The sequence below is a fragment of the Lingula anatina genome, chromosome 8 (genome assembly GCF_051362555.1).
Source record: "Lingula anatina isolate TDL-2025a chromosome 8, LinAna3.0, whole genome shotgun sequence".
Classification (NCBI taxonomy): domain Eukaryota; kingdom Metazoa; phylum Brachiopoda; class Lingulata; order Lingulida; family Lingulidae; genus Lingula; species Lingula anatina.
Genome location: NC_141774.1, coordinates 12,539,047 through 12,557,216, shown reverse-complemented (window position 1 = coordinate 12,557,216; position 18,170 = coordinate 12,539,047). Strand labels below are relative to the sequence as shown.

The window sequence follows — 18,170 nt, the reverse complement described above, 5'->3', positions numbered from 1 at the left end:
AAGGATATAAACGCCGATATTTTATTTTTCCGGGGGGGAGGGTTAATCAACATGTCAGATGCACTATACAATAATTTGATACAGGAAAACCTCATCTTTGGAAGCTGGATGATCACAAGCGCTAACGGTACCCTTAAATCATAAATTAAAAAAAAGACCGAATTTGCAGATTATCTTCAAACCAGGATATGTAAACGAAGAAAAGTAAGAAATATTTACGCAGCCAAATGCTTTATTTCAGTTGTCTAAAACAGTTTCCTCATCGGGGTCAAACTGAAATAGTCAAATTTCTCTACTGTAATCTAGAGTTAAAGAAGACTTGACATAATCTAAACAACATGGTCTCTTTGAAAAAGGCGCTAATATATTAATAGACGCCAATGCAATAAAGATAATTATTACTACCAGTAAAAGTCAGTCTCACAAATTGGTTAAAATAATGACACAAATACTAATAACACAGAGACTGATAAAAGAAAGACATTTTGGAATACATGGTGATTTCACAAACAGGTCAATACTGTGGATCGTCCTTGCTCCGTCAGAAATTGAAGGTGATGCAGTTATAAAGGTATGATTTAACGTAAGTAAGTATTGCACCCAAGAATTCTTCCGATATTTTGCCATGGCATCGTCCTATAACACAAAGCGAAAGCAAACCTTGAGCAAACTTTGTGAAGACAAATAAACATGTACCTGACTTGATTAGCTGCAAGAATCTAAGCAGAAACATCAATGGAACAATGGAATTAAAATGTTGATAAATTTATATACGTATATAATAATTTTGTATTTCGGTCCCATCTTTCCAGACTTTTGCTAGCTTTTTTCACAAAAGATAATGTATCAAAAGCAGTGCAAGATAATTCTAAAAAACACATGATGTAAGGTGTGCCTTTTTTCTAGACTAGAAGAAGTAAAGAGTTCGTTTTAAAAAGGAAAATATTGCTACTGGCCCAGATCGACAAGCGCAAAAGAAAAGGCTACAACTAGTATAGAAAGATGGCTTAGTATAAAAAAATTAAAAAATCGTGAAAGGGTGGAAAAAGCCACCAAATTACCCTTTTGACATATCAAATCTAGTTAGCCCCATAACCATCAGAAAAAAATTATCTATTTAGTAAAAATAAAATAAAAATAAATAGAAGATGACCTATTGTCAATGAGATTCTACATTATGTTAAAACACTTATCTCAAATAGCTGTTATCAAATAAAGTTTGTTTATCAGTGTTTTTCACATCCTGCTTACCCTTATAATACAGCGTGTTTCAATGGGCTTTTAAAAATCCAAGGTTGCTGCCATTTGCCATATGAGATTGGTTTCGGTAAATGCCAGAGAGGGAGGGTTTATGATGAAATAAAGTTACAAATAATCTTTTTTCTTGAGTATTTTCAAATCTCTGTTGTCCCTATGCAGAGCGTATGTTTAGGAATTTTAAGAAAATTCAAGATGGCCGCCATATGCCATAGGAATATTCCTTGTGCAATCTGAAATGCAGTCTTTTGGCAAACTATCTCCCAAATTTACTTTTACGTGAAAAAATTATGAATTGGCGACCATCTTGGAATTTTTGTAAAAATTATCCTTAGTCTTGAGGGTGTTTTTTTTTTTTTTTTTTTTTTTTTTGATTCAGTAAGTTAAAAGGTAACCGCATGCCAAACCTGGTGCCTTTATCCACCAAGTCACGATTCTTTCATTAAGCCACCTCACTTTAGTGAACGTACCTAGGAACATGTTCAAAAATTATCCTGCAATACAGGTACATACCCATAAAATAGCCTTTTCATCAACATCCGTGTAAATCCAAGTATACAGGGGGCGTCGTTCTAATTTCAGTATAGAATATCGTCCCTCCAAGCTGCTCAGTCCATCTGACTTCCACATGTTGAGGGTTGATTTCAACAGATCCCACCTGCAGTAAAACATTAATATTAACCAATGGGGCTCCAATGCGCCTGAGTTAGGTCTAGATTATATTTTTACGGGCGCCGAGCGATGAAACTGACTGTATGATTTTTTTAACCGTGAGGAGCTACGGGCTACGCCGAGTATGTCTACATAACATGACCTTACATCCATACGATCCCGTGCGATTTCGCAAGACCACCGCCTACCTCCGCTCAGACGCCGTACGAAAATAATAATAATAATAATAATAAGATTCTTATATGGCGCCTTACATTCTATCTCAAGGCGCCTTACAATAATGGCTACTATACTAAAATCATTAAAATGACTACAATATTTAATCATAAACTCTCATTGGAAACCATTTAAAATTTACACTACTAAAAATCAATCTTATTAAAAAACATATATTTATATTAAAATAAAATCTAAGAGATATAGACAAAGGGCATTACGGATAGTATATGGCACCGTACGGGCATCGCATTGCAAATGTAATCTAGGCCTTAATACCTTATCACATATTGAACAAAAACTCTGCAATTAGATTGGTTAAAATACTTAATTTATTGTCTATGTGATACGTGTTTTTCGGCTTGTTCAGATGCCATACAGTTGTCTCGTTTTGGCACCAACTCTACATATGACAAATGACTCTGAGTGGCTACCAAAACGAAGTCACAATCATGTTTTTAACACCAGTCAAAACATTCATCTTCTTTATTTTTCGATTTGTTTCATTAAAAATGTAACATACCTCAAGGAATTTATAGGGTTACTTTTTTCGTGCTGGTGTTTGATCATTTTATACCGTCCAATCTCACCGGGAACACTGCTTAGACCAGGGCCGTTTTTGTCCCGAATTCTGCAAAAGTGGTTAGATTAAAATTGAGAAAATAGGCACAAATAATTCTAAGTGCATGGATTGCTTTTTGTTGAACTTATGCTTGAAAAGTCTAGTCGTCAAGCATGAAAATGGCATCCGTACTTGAAAATCATCGCTTAAGCGTAGGTTTTGACTAATTGCTTTTTCCAAAATTGTTACAAAGTTACCTGTATGGCATGTGTCAGGAAAAACAGATTAAGGGTTAAAAAATCGCTGGAAAGTGCCGTTTGCCCCGGGATAATTGTTTAAATATGAATTTTGGTGCAGAAATCTTCTTATGTGTACCTTTAACTCCATCGTGTATGATGGGTCCAATGTCTAACCAAAATATTCTAACAAAAAAGCCAATGTTTGGCTTTGGACTGGAACTACAGGGTAGAGAGCACGTACATGAATGAGCACTTACCTACATTTTGACCTTTCAATTTGTTACAATAATAACTCGATGAGTAAAATGTTTAAATTTTTTTAAAATAACAAACCATTTAAAAATCATCTTTACCTTTTCGACATATCATCATCCTCTCCTCCCCATCCAAAATAAACATTAGAAAACCCGTTCACTTTCTGCATGTGTTCTCTAGTTAACGCAGTCACGCCACCGAATATGTCTTTGTAAAGAACCCTGGAAGCGAAAGAAAACAAATGGCCGTTATCAGTCAAAAGTTTCTCAAACATTTAGAAGCAAGATTATATTTCAAGAATATTTTTCTTTTGAGTCGGTCGAACGAAAAAAAAAAAAAAGATTTTTGCTTAATGGTGGGTGAACAAATATTTTGCAACATAATAAAAATGCAAAAGATGCCGTTTTGGTGCAAAAAAGAGAAAGTCAAATAATATCAACTGACAAACATGACCCGACAAGCAAGAAGACAGACAGGCAGACAGACAGACAAACAGACGAATACAAACATCACCTTTTACAAGGTGGACGCACATACTTGTAGTTATATTTGTCAATAAGCACTGACATATGCCTAGGTTTCTCCGCACATCTGTATATATTGAACTCATTCTCTGCTATTAAATCTACATCGTGGAAGATGAAGCAGTTGTAGTTTCCTAACTTTGATGATTCCATGAAACCAATGTTCATTAGCATGGCGCGATTGAATGGAGGGCCTTCACGCTGAGCATGCAACAGAAAAACGCCCATTAAACATAAACAAGTTTAAGAAGTTCAATAAATTGTTGTGTTTATGACATAAGAAGGATCAATAAACTGAAAGTAACATTGGAAGAACGAAAGCTGGTCCATATTTTTTTAATGTGCAGTTCTTGTCCACTGCTCAGCTTATGAAAATGTTTATTATTAAATCAACAGAAAAATTCTGACCACCTAATCTTCGGACCGATGGAAAGATAAAAAAAGCCCTAAAACCAACTTATCTTCGGTTATTGGACACGTACCCCAATGGGGTTTTCACTTTTATGTTGTATTAATAGATATGATGAAATACCATAGTGTCTAGTGCCCTGTCTTTCTATAAATTGTAAGCAGTTACTCAGGGTGTTCTTAATCCATCATTATCATAATAACATAAATGATAATATTATTCAAAATCTTAAATCCATTTAAAATGTTCAGTAGACATAACAATGCAATAATTTAAAAATGTTTATACATTATAAATAGGAGTACAATGAACAGCTAAGATATTTATAAAGTAAATATACAGTTTAGTACATATTTAAGTTCACAGTTTAAAATCCAGTCATTTCAGCTACAATATGTTTAAAAGCTTTAATCTCTTTTTTAAACTTCTCCTGGGTCTCCATGATTGTAAGGTTTATTGCAAGACTGTTCCATTTATCAGGATGGAAAACAACTTGTTGAGGGAGGTCGCCATAGGGTTGAAGTCCGACTTTACATGGTATCAGTGATAATTAATTGAGTGTTCTTGAATTTCGATTTGGAGTGTTATGTTTGACTTAAGTTCAGTAGGTAAGGGGGCGGAGTGATCGATAAAACACTCGTAATCGAGGCGAGAGGAAATCACTGCATGAATGACACATGTTTAATCCAAGTAATTTCGAATAGCACAGATGTATCCGATGTTGACAATGCTCGATTGGACTTGGGTGATATTTGCGACTTGTCTGTCCATTGAGAATGTAGAGTCAAAGTAAACACCCAGATCTTTCACGTGGGTCTTTCACAGGTTCACAACACAGGTGCCTACTACTAACTTAACCTCTGTCAAGGCTGCAGATTAATATTGTGCACTCTTTACACCATCGCGAAGCATAGCAGAGACTCGAGAGTGCCATAAATGAACCAAAGACTTATAAGTAAATAACTGGTGAAAAATCAATCTGTGGCCCTGGTAGAGGGTACTGCTAACTGAGGTTTGAGCTTCTGCACAAGTCCGTTTTTATGTGTTTGGGTGATCATATATAAGGGGTTCTCCGAATATATCTGAATGCGTTTAAAGTATTTCAGTCTAAAAGTTATTCCTGACACTGCCAAATCGAATAACACTAAATAAATTAAACAAAAAGTTAACATAGACAGCAAACTCATGGTAACCGCTTCGGCAATTTGTTTAGATATCTGTTAGCAGGAAAAGTGGTTAATTTTCAATGACGTTTATAACACTGAATAACAGAATGTGATTTTCTTTTTTCACCCTTTGCCATAGTTTGAAACTGTAATTAATTTTATGTTTTCAATGAACAATATATAAAAAAAATGTTGATTGTGTCTATGAACGAGGTTATGTAAAACAAAAAGGTGGCCATTCAAGATGAATCGCATACGATTTGTACAATATTTTGTTTTGTTGAAATTTCAATGTCCTTCCTGATTGCCAACCTCTCCTGATTGCCAACCTCTTTGTTGCATCACAGTTGGATTAGCAATGTTTTCAATTAGCAAATAGGGTTTCATTTGTAAAAATTATGTGAGATTTACCAGCAGCAGGGGCGGATTTAGGCCGTCTTCTGGGTCTTCCAGAAGACGGTCAGACTTTCAAGTTAACATTGACGGGTATCTAATTTTTTCTGTTGGAAGACGGTCAAAATTGGTCGATACATCAACAAGGATAATTTGGAAGACTGTCAGTAAATAGCTCTGGATCCGCCCCTGAGCAGACTTTATGTGGGAAATGAGGGCTGTGATAGGTACCACAATCTTACACAATCACGACATTTCAAAACCTCTTCCAATCAGGCATCTATTCACCGGGATCAAGGTTCAAAATACAGCTGATAGATAAAAAAACCAAAGCAAAGAAACATCAACATGTGACCTCGACTGTGCACGATCAACGCTTGCCTGTCAGTCAAAGAATGTTTGTAAAATCTGTTATTAAAGAAACATACAAAGTCAATTTTTTGTCATAAAAACCAACCAAATGCCAGTATATACAGACTTGACATTTAATATGGAATATTTTTTTCCAAATCATTTTTCATCAGTTTTTTCCTATTTTGCTGACTGATAAATGAAAATAAGGATTAAAATAGTGTTTAAATAACTTTTGATTAACTCTTTGATGTCATTGTGACATCAGTTCATTAATGGAATTCGCCAGAGAAGCAAACAAAAACACGTTGCCTATTCTATGTCATATAACAACCATTAAAAGAGATATTTGGGATCTCCATATTTTCCAAATTATTGTCTGTAAAAGAGTTTCACGCTCCACAAAGGACCCCCATGTCAGTGTCTAGTCACAGTAACAGTTGCTGTTACGCCTGACCTATTCTGGCTGCTATCAGCGCTCTCAAGTGGCAAGGCATTCCTTGGAATAGGTTTTAAGAGTTCAACCTGGAATAACATTCTAGGCATCGGTCACAATCTGTCCAATTTGGTCCAGTTTAGTTGTAGAACATGTAGGCCATTGATTCGGCGAGCAATGGCCTACCCACATATTGTCTATGTGGTTCAAATATGGCGATTTTGATGACCAATGTAGCTGCTCATTCCCTTGGTTCGGTAAGTAATCTGCTATTAAAAGTACTCTGTGTGAACCGGCAATCTCACCGTGCAACCTTAAATTGTTCCTAAGTTGTCCCCTATCAAATGATAGTCAAGTGGTTGCCAGATTATCCCTTTATTTGATCTGGTTCAGGTTTTCGTCGATGGCTACCATTTGTGTTTTGGCACCAATGTGGTATCCACTCCAAATACTGACGCTGTTAATGACCTTAGTCACTTTAGACGCGTCACACGCTTCGTCGTTGGACTCATCTGGATGTCTGTAAACTCCGTTTTGACAAGTTGAGCACTACAGGTGAAATCTGACCTCAATAAAGAATGCCACGAGGTTTCAGTGTTCAACCCAGAATCGGTCAAGGTCCCCAGTTTATTAGAGAAACATACAAAGATGTTTTTTCTGTTTACAGTGGGTTGCTCAGAGGTCGTCTGGTATTCTAACCTGCTAAAACCAGTTTGGTGTTTGCTAAGGGCCTTGAAAAATGCATTTTGGTGGCAATTTACCCCTCATTCTGAAGAGACTGGGTGGTTTTTGTTTAGTTGCAACAGCAAATCCAGAAAGACAGTTGGTCCTGTACCCTGGTGGTAAGATTTCAATACATTGGGTGTGGCCTCTGTGTAGGTACATCAGTCTAGGCATTACTCTATAAAACTATGCGGACCGTTTCGTTTGGCGCAATTATCTGTCTGGCAATGTCTGTCTTTTTCTCGCCATTCTGCCACAGATTAACAAATTTGTAAAGCACCGCATAGTTCATTTTACACACTGCAAAACCGACCATTGGTATGCAAAATTTCTAATTCTTCTATGCAGTAGTTGCCGACATATGGATACTTTTTTGACAGAACCATGCCTTGCCACAGCCAAGCTTTGATCTGCCCAAAGGAGCACTACCCAATTAAATCACTGCATATTACATAATGCAGCAGCGCAACAAACCTGGTATTCAGTTAATTGGTAGCGACACACCTGTCAACACACTTCTCCATTCACATACCTTATAAGAGATCGGATTTTTTTTGAAAAAAGAAAGCATTTTTACCTAGGCATACCTTCGAAACTGAAATATTCCATATTAAATGTCAAGTCTGTAGTTTCAAGTAGTATAACTAAGAGAATTACCAAAAGACATTGTTTAATTTTACCGGAAAGTGATGTTTGAACAGATTTTTCTGCTAGCATTCTATGCTGTATGTCAATGGGGCAGAAAAGTAGGTCACGAAAGTAGGTTAAATTGACAACCAAAAATTTAAAGAAAGGAGCACTCTAAAGCTCTTTTATGCCTGATCGGGTGATTTATTCAGTTTATCTCTTGGCATGTCGAATTTATAAGAGTCGTATAAGAAACTAGTAGAAGTGGTTTACATGTGTTACTGGGAATCCACGCTCCACCGATGCTCGGTTCGTATGTACCTTAAACTTTCAATATCTTAAGCTAAGGATACTGTAAGCGTTCGCCAAAAACTTCTTATTTACTGATTCACATACTGCCTTCTTTTGGATAACTGTTAAATCTTTAGTGTTCGGTGACTAAATTAATTAACATGTTAAAACACTCATGTTATATTACGGGTGACATCGTTATTGTGATTTTTGGGTAAAAATTGGATAATCGATTTCTCAAATTTCTTTTTAAACGCCAATTTAATGACATCATTTACTAGTCCAAAATCCTGCCAGCGATAAAGCAAAGTAGTGCCCTTGTTTTATGAAAATCTATAATTATGGGCTCAAAACTCCATAACAAAAATATTTAACCCAAAATATGACGGCACGGGATTGTACTCGCGATAAAATCTTATTCAGGGCTGAAGTTATGCCCATACCGACTGCTATCTCACCTCAAATTAGGAAGGTGTTAAATTGTGTTTGGGGTGGTCGGCTCATGCCTTGGTTAAACTACCTCTTATCAAAATAACACGATCCAAGGCTGGGCCCCTGGGGACGTGTGTTTTGACAGCGCCCCTAGTTAAAAGTTTTGAGATTGTTTGCGGGACGCTCGAGATTAAAAAAGAATGCTGTGATTTCTATACTGTAGATATGTTTCTTTTACGTCTGTTTGACAGAGTGATTAGATGTATCATTTTTTTTTTTGATCTGATAAAATAACTGTTCATAGCCGTTGTACGGTGTACTACTTTTACCTTGCTTGTTGTGAGGCGTCTCACCTCAGCGTGGTGTGGAAAGAGGCGTCTCACCTCTGTGTGATTTTTACCAAAAAAGAGAATGGTTTTACGGGTGACGTACAGCCTGGTGGTGGTGGTGGGGGGGGAGGGGGGACTGGTTGCAGAAAGCTCTTTTCGGTCAACAGGTGACCTTCATCAGCTGCAGAGTCCGAGTGATAGGGGGTGTGGGGGGGGGGTCAGTGCTGTATTCAGAATGGTGGTATCAGCTACCCAGCTCAGAACGTGTAACAAGGGACACCGTGAAGACAGGGTCTTCTCAATGCACAACAGCCTTAATACCTTGGGGAACTGTGAACAGTGCGTGTTTAGGCGGAAAGTGGTATATATATATATGTATATACGATAATATCTACCTTTGACTTCCATACGTGTTCTTAATGTTCCTTTTAAAATGTCTCAGTAATTTTAGGTAACGCTTAGACGAATGCCATTTACAAAAATATTATTATTATTATTATTATTATTATTATATGATGTCAAAAATAGATTTTTAAACAGAAAATTCAAAACGTGAAAAATTAAGACTGACTTACCTGATCTACAACAAATATCCCGTAGTCTAAGTTTTGTTTCTGAAACAACGGAATCATGTTATTAAGAAAAACTCTCAGCTGTGAATCCCGTCCTCGGAAAGGTATTATAATGGCGACGTGAACGTTGGGATTACAGTTCTTTGGTCTCCAGAGGCCTCCTGGTAGTAAACCAGTATCTTTAAATTTGTTCTCAAGCTCTCTCCAAGATGGCGGATTCAAGTTCACCATTCGTCTTCTAGCTGAAAAAAAAAAGAAAAAAATTATATATATATATATATATATATATATATATATATATATATATATATATATATATATATATATACAGGGTTACCACTTAATATGGAATATTATTTTTTGGCGAGTAAATTTTCTACAAAATATTTAATTTCTCTCTAACTACTTTAAATCCAAAGCTGAGGTGTCACTCCATGTGTAGCCAGGTGTGTTACCTAATTACCACACAACTCTCGAAACAATTGATGCATGCAGTTGCATGTTCTGTGGTCAGAAATGTGAGGGGTGGTCTTTTCGGCAATTTCTGCCCTTGTATAAAAACGCATGGGTGTGGTCAATCTTTGGAGTGTGTTTAGAGAAGCAACAAAGGGATCGCTCTGAAACTTGGCAGGTACATTAGTGAAGATATGGTTCGACAGCTAAGCAACGCAGCTTACTATGGGATTCTTGCTCTAAGAGAAAATGGCCAGAAACGGACAGCCATTGCCAGGTAATTCAACATTTATAAAGGAACCGTTTGTGAAGTCCTCCAAAGAATTGCTGCAACAGGGGCACCTACTCCAATACCTCGACCAGGGTGTCCGCGTATCACACCAAGAAGACAGGATCGCCTTCTCCCTAGAGGACGCCGTGCTGGTCGTACAAAGACAACCAGTGTCCTCAGAAAAGAGAGGCAGAATGTCATTCAAACGCCCGTTTCAAGGTTCCTCGTGAACAAGAGATTACTGCAAGCCGGTTATTTTGCACAAAGGCCAGTAGGGAAACCACTGTTAACAGGAGGTCATATACAGCGACGTCTGCAATGGGCTGGGGACCACGTGCGTTTGCAGCCAAAACACTGGAATCACGTCGTTTTCAGTGATGAGGCCAGATATGGATTTTTTAGGGTTGATCGTCGAATTCGTGTCCACCGACGTGTACGAGGGACATAAACCGATGATTGTGTACTGCCTTGGGTGCAAGCAGGGGATGGTAACGTCTCTGTTTGGGGAGCATTTCATGTTGGTGCCCAGAACCAGTTGGTTTTTCTAGGAGGCAACCTCATCCAGGATTCCTACAGAAACATTCTACAGCAAACAATGCTTCGATTGGTAAGAGTCATCTTCAGGAACAACTTTGTGTACCAAGACGACTGCGCAACCCCACATCGAGGCCGCAGAATCACTGTTTTTCTTCAAAACCAATGGGTTCAGCAACTGCCCTGGCCTGCAAACTCTCCAGATATGAACCCAATTGAAAATCTGTGGGCGGAAGTAACTCACAGAATTAATAGCTATGGTCCTCGGCCGGGAAATAGTGATGAACTGCGACAGGCAAATATCACTGCGTGGAATGATATCCCCAGCCAAACTCTAAAAAACGTGTCACAGGGTATGCCATGTAGGATGAGGGCGCTGCAAGCGGCTTCTGGAGGTCATACCCGCAATTACTGACTTTTCATGATTTACTGTAGTGAGTTCTTTGACTGTGTAACATATCACTGTCCGGAGGCTATCATTTTCTTTAATATCTTATCTCAAAGTTTATACTGACATCAAACTGTTGATATGGTTTTCTGGGGGTGTTCCTTTCTTTTGAATGGCATCTTATGTCAGATTTAATATCATTGAACAAAATATCTCACAACAGAAGACTGGATGTTATTATCACTCAGTGACATACTTTTTTAATGACTCAAGCCAAAAAAATTTTAATCAGCACTCAAAAATAACAATGATAAAAAATATTCCATATTAAGTAGCAACCCTGTATATATATATATATATATATATATATATATATATATATATATATATATATATATATATATATATATATATATATTTTTTTTTTTTTTTTTTTTTTTTTTTTTTTTGTTTTCAGATGGATGCGGTGTCTTAGAGCCTGGTTATAGGAAGAGATATAAATGTTGCATACCAGTATATATATCAATATAATGCTGTAAAAAAAGATTGGTGTTATCTGTTGTGGAGAAATTGACAAAAAAAGGAGAATTTATAAATGTGCAGGCTATCTTGGGTCCTAGTAAATTACCTTCTGCATAATAAAACGGTAATAACCATAATAAAACCATATAGTTTTCGTGGGCCATATGTTAAAAGCAAATGAAAAAAAAAACAAACATCTGAACGTCCCGAGCGGGACTATCAATAAAAGCGATCTTCACATTAAGCTCCCTAAAATGTTGCTGTCATGGGAATGGTCATTGGGACTATAGATTGCAATAGCAGATAAACACATGTACACCCAAACTTTCCCTCTCACTGACGAGGTTAAAAGTTTCCATTTGATACAGGACCTAGCTACGAATCTTCTTTGGCTTCGTGGTAACTCCGTAACTATGTAGTAACTTGAGCGCGAGTTCCGAGTCCTCTCAAGTTATGTGTAGTTTTTTTTCCTAGAAATAATATGTTAAATTTTGCTTTTGATTAATATAAGGGGACCCTGGTTTGTACAGAGGGTGGAGGGGTCTGTCAAGGCGCAGTCGGTAGGGTGCATGGATGCTGAAAAACAATCCAAAGCGACACCAACCATGGTAACGAGAAGCCACGAGTTCGAATCCCGGATGAGGCACGTCCGTTCAGCACGATAACGACATGGCCTCTGGATCGGGAAGTCACGGGAATGAATGCGGACTCTCGTGGGTCCTAGCAAAATATCTTTTGCATAATAAAACCATATGGTTTAGAAAAAATGATCGATTTAAAAAAGAACATATTCCTGAGTACAATAATATTTTCTTTCTCTTCGCTTAAAGCTCCTTAAAATGGTGCTGTCATGGGAATGGTTATTGATCTCTATCCTTTACCAGCTACTCCACAGATCACACTTGAATTGACCTATAGCTAAAACCCTACGGGGCCTTGCCTGTCATACTGCAATTTTATCAAAATGTGCTATCTTCTTGGAGGGATTATCAGAGAGAAAAGTTTTTATTTTTTTTTAATGTCGCGTTGCCTCTATTGCCTTTACCCCCTTCCTATCTTGGGCCCTTGCTCCTTAAAGACTGTTCACATGTTCATACAGTACCCGGGGCAACTCCACAGTCAACACTGAAAGAGTAAAGACTACTCAAGTCTGAAACCGCCAAGGTGTGAACAGCTGTGGACCTCATTGTGCTCTATATGTATAACGTCAATGGTAAAACAAACGTTATCTCAGTGTAAAATAAAATGAAAATAAAAACATCTGAAGCCATCTAACTAGGAACGTTCCGAGCGGGATATCAATGAAACCGATCGAACTTGAATTGACTCAGTAGCTGTCCGGTATAACACCACGCCATACCACCTGTTAACCGCGTTCACCAGAAAAAAAGTATAAAACAAACTCCTAGTTTGCAAGCAGTAAAGTATGACCATTTTAAATAAATAGTAGAAAATATACTACTGACCTGCAGCAGCAATGCAACAAGCGATATTTAGTGTTTTCACTTGCATAGATCTTTATCATATCCTCTTAGTTACTGTAAACAGTGTCCCTATGAAGAGGGATACTTGCAAATCAATAACTCTATCATAATGCACTTGCAAATAAAAAAAATGTTATTCATACGATTGTGATGTGTTACTCTTCTAATCACTCGCAATGATCTTTAACAGCAATTTTGTTTAGTTGAGAGGGTATTGTAACTTGCTGCTCGAAAAAATACGCTATAATAATAAAATTATTATAATTATTTTATTCATTTATTTATTGCTGGTTTTGGTGGTGCTGGTGAATTTTGTTGTCCACTGCATCTTGCGGTGACATACATTGCGGTGACGTCTTTGAGGTCGGGGTTTGCCCTTGTCAAAACTAAACAATTTTCACCTTCATCTTCACTAGAAGACAAAAGATTAAAACACAATGACGGTATAGCTCTAATCATGACTATATGAATAAGACTATGTGATTAAGATAAGTATTACATCTAACTTTTCCTTTAGTATGGTTGCTTGGAGGCAGTGCAGCTGAGGGAAGCTTCGGAGGATTCATATACAAATATACTGTACATAAATATGACCCTCTACCAGGGCCGCAGATTAATTATGTGAACATTTCTAAAACGTAAAGAAAATATATCTCTGTTTCATGAATTACCTAGAAACATGGCTCTCTTGGCCAAGAAATTTTAATTTAATTTAAAATTTCCTTTATTAAATAGCTTGTTTGAATTGCCAACAATTTGGGACATTTTAGATCGAAATTCTTTATAATGTTATTACTTTTTGAGGAAGTCAATTTTGCCCTAGAATGTACATGTATAATATATGTGGATTTGAGATCACACAACGTGCAAATTCTGATTCAAGGTTGGGTTTGGGTTAATTCTGTCCACCAGTGTCTATCTGACGCTTATGTGAGCTTTTCTGAAATTAAACACTCTATTTATGACGTCTTTCCTTTAAGGTATCTTAGTAGATTTTTTTGTTGAATTTGGCTTTAAATTGGCAATGCATCAATGTTTCATTTAGCATTTTACGGGTTTACATTGTTCATCGACTGATTGCAATTTGATGCATTTATATTACGTATTTTATCATCATTTAATCTATTCTATTAATATTAAATATCTGAATATACCTCTTGCTACCTGGCGCCTTATCTGGTACATATAGTTTATGTAGAGCAAAGGACATAACCCAGCAGCAAAACAATAAACAATGATTTAGGAGGTCTAGTACTAAAAAGTTTTAAATGATGCTTTGTAAAAGTCAGAACCTTCATGTATTTGTGGCATACCGGGTTAGACAGATAAACAGGCATTTTAGTCCCTTATTTTCGAGGTGTGGTATATTTTGACTTGTAACTTGTAACTTTTAAGTCTAAAAATTTTTTTAAAGTTTAAAAGTTCCTCTAACAGGTAACAGTCCAATTTTCCATACTTCGAGTTTTGTCCAAGCAGCAAATCAAAGCATTTTCTATATAACAATAACATGTTTATAAATAGCACACCTTTTGTGTAAATTAATAGAAACTAGTTGGAGGGGCATAACTTTACAGTATATACCAATACATGAACAAAAATGCATAACTTTCACCCAGATCTTGTGTTGAAAATAAACACAGAACTATCCGGTGGTGTTGCTGTTCTACAATTTTTCCAATATCTCATTTTGTGGTACTAAGACCCATTTGCATTTTACTAGTAAAACTCGACCTGTTAATTGTAAACACATCGGAAAAGGTCATGACGCAAAAACCTTGAATACACCACTCTCAAAAATAAATAAATAAATAAATAATTAATTATTTAAATAAATAAATATAGAAATAATAGTCATTAATATAGAAAACCTATATTTTATAGAAAACCTTTGTATGGTCCATATAAAAATATGAATATAAGGGGATCTGGAAGTATAGAAATTTTGTTTTAACCTAATATAGGGCCTATACCCACACTGGACAATAGAAGTGTTACCCCCACTGAACCAATACTTAGGGGGAGATAAATGACTGTGGAATGATATGCTCCTTGTATCATTTTATTAAGATCAAATTTCACAAAAAAATGTAGACCAGGCATTATAACTACTCAAGATCTACCTACTTTGATTATTGATTACTTGATTATTATTTTATTACTCTGATTCAGGGGGTGACACTTCTATTGTCTGTTGTATATATATATATATATATATATATATATATATATATATATATATATATATAGGGCCTATATATATATATATATATATATATGTATATATCTTGATAAAAAGATAGGAACTGTATAGAGGATTCATTTCAAATTACGACTACCTTGTTTTGAATTTAAAAGCATGACTGACTAGATGGATATCTGACTTGGTTTGTATCTGACTTGTCCCTTGGTCCCAATAACCTGCCTAAATAAACTCACCTAAAGCCGTTTCTTGGATAGAACACGTCTTATTAAGTCCTTCCGCATTCCTGGTGACAGAGTCTTTTATTTTTAAAATACTGGAATTCACTTTTGATGGTGTATCTGACATCCTGTATGCATATGAAGTGTTAACGGAAAATGAATTGCCATAAAAAGACAAAATAATTTTAACTGGATACTGCGCTAAAAATGATAAGAATGAAATTCCTTCTGATTCACGTCGGCTGTCAGTGTTGTTGAGAGTTAAGTCACGTTTTCTCGTGTATCTTTGCTTTTCTGTAGGCCTAAACTTGTAAAATATCAATGCCTGCAGTAATAAAAGACCCACCAGAAGCCCAGTCATCCTTTTTAACCGCACACGTATCGGTAGCTGCGTGGCAATTGCCGCCATATTGTTCTCAGCTCTTCTGTCATCTCTGCAATTAATCAAAGTCGCGAGAATACACCAATGACTGGCTCAGCTTGTTTATCTTAATATGTTCCAGCATGTGTTTTTCTTATTTGATCAACCTTGCCTTGACATTGCCGATTGCATCTTTATCAATCGAATGTTATACTATAAATAGTATTTCTTAAATATACTATAATTAGTATTTCTTCGAAGGTTCCTTTTTAACTCCTTCTTCTTTTCCGTTTCCTCGCAACAAAAAGATCTAACACGCACTGTATGCATTTAAGATGAATATGAAGTCAATTTTTTGCCACAAAAGCCCTCCAAATGCCAGTATATAGATTCAAATATTATAACTAAGAGAATTACCAAAATACATGGTTAAATATTATCATATTAAATTATATTTGAACGGATTTTTCTGCTAGCTTTTTATGCTTTTTATAAATGGGGCAGAAAGTAGGTTTAATTTACACCATTTACAAAAAGTGGCAATTTTAGCATTTTTATGGTTGATTAAGTGATTTATCTAGTTTAACCCTTAATATGTGGAATCAATTTCAGTCGTAAAGTTATAAATTAATTTATAATTTGCCAAGTTTTTGTCATTATACCGTAGTGATGAATACGGTATAATGACAAAAACTTGGCAGATCAACAATATTTGAACCAAAGAAACCAAAGTCTATGTTCAAGTAATCTCTCTTCAAAGAGCTTTGTATTTGATCTACAGTGTAGGTGACATGTTGGACCTCGCTATCTATAGTATATCAGTTGAACTGGGGATTTGCTCTGGTGACAAACTATAAATAGTATTTCCAGGAAGGTTCTCGTGTTATTCTTCCTTCCTTCCTTCCTTTTTTTTCTATTTTTTTTCTTTTTTGCTGCATAAAGGTTTAACACGCATTGTGTACTCTAAGGACGCAGAGGATATGGTGCTATATATTATGATATGTCTAACAATTTGATGGACTAAGGCCCATGTGACATGATTCAAATTTCGCAAAAAAATAAAAATGTTATGTGAATATAAATAAATAGAAATAATAAAAATAAAAATAAAATAAATAATTATAATAAAAGTAATAAATACATCTGCTCGCAGAGCGAGGAGTTGCGAACTATAACACACTTAAAATAGAAAAATAAAATATAAAAACAAATACTGCAAAAACAAAGGAATGAATGAAAGAGTGCACAGGATATTTGAGCCTTTCGCAGGCTGTGCTGATTAATGGCCACGTTCACAACCAGTTGATCTGAGGACTATCTAGTCCACGGATCAAATATGGCGCGCACTTTCCATTAATGGATTCCTGTCTCTAACGCGCGCCGTTCCAGCAGGGGCAGAGCAATGAAATCTCGGCACGTTTACCAGTGGGTCGCGCCATATTTGGTCCGCGGACTAGTCAGTCTTCGCATTGACTGGTTGTATATTCGGCCAATTTTCACAAACGGAAGTTAGAGCACTCTGTCGCTAGTGACAATCCTCCAACTGTCCTTGAGATTATAATGAACAATCCATTCATTCGTGTAGTTTCGTTCACAGACGTCTTACAGATTAACAGTTCAAATCCCCTACATTTGGCGTTCCCGGTCGATGAATTGGGTGAGACCTGGTACGTTGGAAGGAGGCATGACCCAGCATCACTTCACACAATCAGTGAGATTACATAAAAAAATGCAATTTGTTTTAAATTTCAGTGGGCGTTTCCCATATTCATTTAAAAATTTGAGATTTTTTACATATAGGCAATAAGCATGATCCTTGTGAAAATCAGTAAGCTTTATCTTAGAGCAATTACCAATCTACTGATTTTTTTTGACACCAAAATATATAAAAAGTGACCTCTGACGCCGAACAAAAATCTGACCACAAACAAACAAAGCAGATCACATACCTGCAAAAATTCTTGTTTCTTAATTGTTTGTCAGTATACCGCAGTGATTAATTAATTGTTTAAACCAAAGAAACAGAAATCTACGGTATCAAGCTCCAGACTACCTGTATATTGGGCCGTGGACGTCAAAATTACTTTCTCTTTCATCAAAGACGCAGAAAGAGGGAGAATATGTGACTCGTCAGCGACTAAGAATCTCCGAAAGCGCAAGCGTGCTGTTTCTCGTATCTTCCACCATATTGAAAATAGTCACCATAAAAAAAAAAAAAAAAAAAAAAAAAAAAAAAAAAAAAAAAAAAAAAAAACGTAAGGGGATAATTATTCAGCCAGACA

The 18,170-nt window shown here is 36.2% G+C and overlaps 2 protein-coding genes across 3 annotated transcripts in view; one reads left to right on the top strand and one right to left on the bottom strand.

The window, feature by feature from the left end:
- LOC106166351 (uncharacterized) overlaps positions 1 to 18,170 on the top strand; it is a 135,287-nt gene that overhangs the window by 62,001 nt on the left and 55,116 nt on the right. The gene's annotated exons all lie outside the window — the stretch shown is intronic.
- Positions 221 to 16,007, bottom strand: LOC106175458 (beta-1,4-N-acetylgalactosaminyltransferase bre-4). 2 transcript variants are annotated; one of them, XM_013557477.3, is made up of 7 exons: positions 15,543 to 16,007; positions 9,458 to 9,696; positions 3,739 to 3,926; positions 3,300 to 3,422; positions 2,669 to 2,776; positions 1,771 to 1,915; positions 221 to 636 (listed from the first exon to the last, which is right to left on the bottom strand). In XM_013557477.3, the coding sequence occupies exons 1-7, from the start codon at positions 15,934 to 15,936 to the stop codon at positions 421 to 423; spliced, it is 1,413 nt and encodes a 470-aa protein (XP_013412931.2). In that variant the 5' UTR covers positions 15,937 to 16,007; the 3' UTR covers positions 221 to 420. The 2 variants fall into 2 exon arrangements, with proteins under 2 accessions (XP_013412931.2, XP_013412932.2); XM_013557478.2 differs by having other exon boundaries at positions 15,874 to 16,006.